We start from the raw sequence: 5287 nt of genomic DNA, 5'->3' as shown, positions 1-5287 counted from the left end.
TCAACTCAAAATTTTTTAGGAATAGAGGTCCCGTTCCAGAGGTACATCTACTACTTCTCCTTCGACACCTTATGGAAGTGTCTAACAAATAATGTTGTTAGTGAAGACCTTTCTAGAAATTTTAGTGGCTGCCTAGCCACATGTGAGCTGTATAAACATGTGGCTGGGTAGCAACTAAATTAATGGACTGTGGTATAGACTACTTTGTTAATTAGTAGACTGTTTTTGTAATTAATGGACTGTTTTGATGGATTAGTTAACTGTTTTGATGGATTAGTGGACTGTTTTGATGTATTAGTGAACTGTTTTTGTAACTATTGGAAGATTTTTTGCTAATTAGTGAACTGTTTTTGTAATTAGTGCACTGTTTTTGTAATTAGTGGATTGTTTTGTAATTAGTGGACTGTTTTGATGGATTAGTAGACTGTTTTTGTAATTTTAGTGGACTGTTTTGTAATTAGTGGAATGTTTTGATGGATTAGTGGACTGTTTTGTATATGTGATTGTTGGGTGAATAGTTGGCAAAATATATTTATTGAATAATTAGGTTGAGGAAAAAAATAATTGAAAAATAATAATATTATTTTTTAATAAAGTTATTAATTAAATTTGTAAAATATTAAAAAATATTATTATTTAGACTTTAAGATAGCTAGTCCAATGTGGACTAATCTAGTTACAAATCCATGTTATAGCTAAAATACAACATTCTAGCTAAATTTTAGACTTGGCAATGACATTGCCAATGCTCTAATTAAGCTAGGCTAGCTAGATGCCTAGTCATCCAAGCCTGGAAGTTAGTTTGGGGTTACTCTATTTCATAGGCCCAGTCTCGAATACAAGAATTTTCATTTCGAGGGCAAGACTGAAGGCCCATTAGTCTTTCCCTGCCCCAAACTTAAGCCCGAAATGAGCCGTGTCATAAATTTTTCAAGAGAACGATCAATTTTTATACAGGTTATTGCTACCTATTAAAAATTAGAAACTAATAATAATAGAAAAAGTTTACTCTTCATCATCATACTATACATAAAGTTTTAATTTTTAATTTTTTTCCTTACTAAATGTGTGGTGTATGGATGATAAGCAGAAAAATTTAATTAGTTTAAGAAGAAAATTAAAATTAATTTAAAAAAAAATATAATGTGCAGTGTTTGAGATGATAAATAGTAAAGCCATAATAATATATTTGCAACTCGAATCGATCACTTTATTCAACTTGAGTTTGAACAGCTACTAAAATTGTCATGTCATCATAATATATATATAAGAAGAAAGAGGCCAAGAAATTTTTCGTATTTTCTATGGTCTCCCGGCCCCCAGCTTGTACATTTAGATCATGCACGTGTCGAGCAATCTGCTAAACTTATTAATTTATTCTACAGCCAGGGACGGTTTCTTTTTCTTTATTAACACGTAAACGTAATCGTATCAACCATTCCTTAATGTGATCGACAACGACCGATATTGCAGAGGTCGTCCTGCATGCAGCTTATAAGGGCAGAGGATCCACCATTAAAGACGCTACAAAATCTTTGAGCACAATTCCAGCATGTGTGTAGCCATCTTCATCCTTGTATACGACATCAATGACACGTGCAAGGTTGAGAACTCGCATGAGAATTGGCATGGGGACTTCGGTTGGGTAGAGGCACTCTTTGTTTATATCCTTCCATGCATCTGTCACTTGTTTACTCAATTCATGGACTGCTTCTTCCTCTGTAACACTGTGCTGTGTCATGTAGCATTCAACAGCCGAAGCAACGTGCCCTCTCTTTTGCTCAAACTGCAAGCATTATTGTTGAAGAATCGTTTATATATGTTATTATAATTAATTAATAGGACGATTTTATAAATTATTATTATAAAGAACAAAATGAAGAGATATAATTAAACCTTGTGTGACACGATGTCATCCATGAGTCGGCAAACCACTGCTGAGGCTGTGACCATTTTAGGGTCACTGAACAACCATTCGAAGGAATCCTTTGTGACAATTTCTCCCATTCCGACTAAGGATGTGGTTGCTAACATTGCGTAGGCAGAGGTAACAAGAGCAAGGGGCATATATTCGTCCATTGTTGGTATGTATTTCTGGTGGAACCATTTGGCTTCATGGTGGTATGCTCTAACTTGATTCTTCATCTGAGACAACGTACGTACGTAGATAGCAATTCACAATCAGAATAAATACTAATGTTTTTAAACATATAATATATTTAAACAAAATATTTCCCGTTATATATATATATATATATGTTTTTTTTTTTTTTTTTTTTTTTTGCTTAATTTCTTTGAATATAAAAACTATGATGCTTACTGCTTCTAATGCATAGTGAACACGATACGATTTTTCTTTTCCTAGGTTTTGCTCCATTTCAGTGTAAACGTCTAGGAGTGCCTGGTAACTCATCTTCATGTACTCCGGGAGTTTATCTGCAGCACTCATATCCCACCTGTAAAATCGGTAGTTTCTCCAGTTAATCAGAAAAAAATAAAAAATAAATGCAAATATGATCAGGATGTGTCTTTAATCTCAACCTCTCGATTGCTTCCGTAAAGAGGTCAAGTTCTTCAATTGTACCATACACATCATAGATATCATCAATAACAGAGGTCATGGAGATCACTTTGGTTAGCATCCTCCTAGCAAAGCAATATTGGGGCTCAAAGTACACTCCCAGTATCCAAAAATAGCACTCAACCACCCTGTCTCTGATAAAGGGTAGCTTCCTTGGAAAGTCCAAGTCTTTCCACCAGCTGTAAAACATAATTTAAAATAATCATTATATCAATTAACTACAATTATCATATCATCATGTACAAGCTGCTAGCTTACTCACAGTACTTGCAAGCACTCTGAGATGGAGCTTAATAACTAACCTGGCAATGTCAGAAAGTTCTTTCTGGTGCACTTTTTGCAATAGGTTGAAATCCAACTTTGCAAACTTAAGAAGAACTTTATCATGTGAAGCTTCTTCTTGGTATACAGAAAAGTAATGCCTTGCCTCTAGCCTTTGTAGTCCTTTTCGGATAGGCTGTTTCAAGGCATGGGTTACTTGTGCTGCTAGAGGCCCGCATACAGATTGATCAAGATGTGTGGTAGTGAAGACAAGAGCCTCATCCAATATATCTTCACCTTTTACTCGGAGATGTGTGGCTTCATACAAGCTTAAAATTCCTTTCACATCATTGCAAAGCAATCCCTTAAAATTCCCTTTGATGTCCTTGAACTTGTTGAACATATCTGCCTCACAATATTCCAATGACATCAAATGAGTCACCCCATGGAAGGAGATTAATATAAAATAGTACTGTTAGGCACTTTTTAATCCCATAACCGTAAAACGGGGTTCTGTCTTTTACTTTTAAAACCTTTAATTAGTTGATTATGTTTCCACTGAAAAAGAATTCTGCAAACCTATAGAAAGGAATTGAAGCAAGCTAGTATTTTTTACCACACGAAACGTAATAGCCGTCTTGTCTAAGTAGTCGAAACAGCAGGGCAACAGTGTAGAGGTCATCATTATTTTCAGGGTCATCACTTTCATGAGTCTTCTGCAGTTGTTGCAGAATTGCTTGAATCTCATTGTCGAAATGGTAAGACACGCCTAAGCGCTGAATTGCATCAACCAAGTTCAGTTTTTGTGAAGGCTTCTCAACCGTAGCGGTGAGCATCGTCCTCACATTTTCCTTCAATTCCTCAATTTGTTGCCTCATTTTCACATCAGTTTCCTGTACGCGCAAAAAGTATATATGCACTGTGACTCGTCCATGGAATAATATCATACTTTCAAGATTAAAATATTATCCCTTGAAAAGTAAGGGCTTATAAGCTAGCGTTAGTTACACTGAGAAATGCAAAAGTAGCGTTTGATTAACGAGAGTTCAAACACATGATGATGTAGTAATTAATATAAACACGATACATATCAATCTTTAATTACCAGGAATTCAGAAGCATATGAGAGGAAATGGTCACCCCAAATGCTGGGTTGAAAATTTGCTGAGCGACGGTTAATTTCTGGCATAACATGATTCTGAGCTGTTGGAGCAGCTACTGCTGAAACTTGAAGAGACATTTTAGAAGTTAATTGGCACCGTACGTAGTATTGGAGATGGGGTGGCTAAATGGCGCTTAACTCTAGTGCTTTCAGTTCCAGTATGAGATAAACAGATTGCGGGTTCAGGTATTTATAGATCAAAGATTAGTGCTGTAAACGACGAATGGAATGGCGTTAACCTGTATCGCACGTTTTAATAAATTTACTTGAAAGCCATAATAAAATTTATATTGATAATTATACGCAAACGCGCGGTTTGAATAAATATCTCGCCAGCAGCCACCTTTGATTTTCTGGGCCGGGAATCAAATTGATATAATACGGACTACTCCTCCAAGTAAAAAAATACCCCACGGCTATATTCCAGGGTATTAGGTACGAAATGGCACTGGGAAAAGTCTTTTTTCTTTAGTGACCGAGCAATACTTCCCCCTAGCTGCACTAACAATCTTGATCACTTCTAGTACGACACGTAAAATTAAAATCTGGACTCCAACTCTCTTTCTTTGTGATTAATTTCACGTCATTATAAAAAAATTATTTATTTGCGACCAGTTATTTCTAACGAAATGATTATTTTCAATTAAAATGAGTCTATTATAATTATAAATAATTATTTGCATCTCTTTTTTCTTGCAGTGCGTCATCAAATTTAACCTTTCCACTAATCGTGCTTCCTGCATGGAGGACTTTACAAAGGCGCATTAGTTTGTAAAACTCATGCTCAAACTGTTGATTTACGACCCTGTCTTGCATGGCTGCCTGCCTGCATATGACATATATTATTCATAGATACGGTGTTGGAAAAATCTAACAAGGATCAATATTTGGAGTTAATAGCACATGTTTTGACCTGAGTACGTACTTATGTCAGGGCGGAGAAAACTAGCATGTGTGTTCGTAACTAGTATATATATATAATTGAAATACAATAGTAACTAGTATATATGTATAATATGCTCGATGTAAGTTAAAACAATTAAGGGTATTGAAACCTGGCTCATTTACGTATGATATTTTAAACTACATCATGATCAACCTTATAAGCTTTCATCTCTTTTCCCATGCACATGGGTGTATCCATCTCCGTCCTTGTACGTATATGACATCTATTGCTCGTGAAAGATTGAGAATGCGCAAAAGGCCATTTGTACAGCAGTAGGCCTCACAAAATCCTCATTGATATCCTTCCATCCATCAGAAACTTGCATGAATGCTGAGTT

The 5287-nt window shown here is 35.6% G+C and overlaps 1 protein-coding gene across 1 annotated transcript; it reads right to left on the bottom strand.

The window, feature by feature from the left end:
- Window positions 1–1481: 1481 nt before the first annotated feature.
- LOC121256969 ((-)-germacrene D synthase-like) lies at window positions 1482–4157 on the bottom strand. Its single transcript, XM_041157790.1, has 8 exons — window positions 4145–4157; window positions 3948–4096; window positions 3459–3735; window positions 2884–3247; window positions 2542–2760; window positions 2321–2456; window positions 1897–2145; window positions 1482–1786 (listed from the first exon to the last, which is right to left on the bottom strand). Exons 2-8 carry the CDS (start codon window positions 4080–4082, stop codon window positions 1493–1495), a joined length of 1674 nt encoding a protein of 557 aa, XP_041013724.1. The 5' UTR covers window positions 4083–4096; window positions 4145–4157; the 3' UTR covers window positions 1482–1492.
- Between the last annotated feature and the right edge of the window lie 1130 nt (window positions 4158–5287).

The sequence above is a fragment of the Juglans microcarpa x Juglans regia genome, chromosome 3S (genome assembly GCF_004785595.1).
Source record: "Juglans microcarpa x Juglans regia isolate MS1-56 chromosome 3S, Jm3101_v1.0, whole genome shotgun sequence".
NCBI lineage: Eukaryota > Viridiplantae > Streptophyta > Magnoliopsida > Fagales > Juglandaceae > Juglans > Juglans microcarpa x Juglans regia.
This window is presented reverse-complemented; position numbering and strand designations above follow the sequence as displayed.

What these genes read in the sequence shown, in the direction of transcription:
- LOC121256969 (XM_041157790.1), bottom strand. Translation starts at nt 4,082, where the DNA reads ATGTCTCTTCAAGTTTCAGCAGTAGCTGCTCCAACAGCTCAGAATCAT. An exon ending in TTTACGGAAGCAATCGAGAG is followed by an intron (nt 2,457 to 2,541) that starts GTTGAGATTAAA and finishes CCGATTTTACAG; the next exon opens with GTGGGATATGAGTGCTGCAG. An exon ending in TTCACTATGCATTAGAAGCA is followed by an intron (nt 2,146 to 2,320) that starts GTAAGCATCATA and finishes ACGTTGTCTCAG; the next exon opens with ATGAAGAATCAAGTTAGAGC.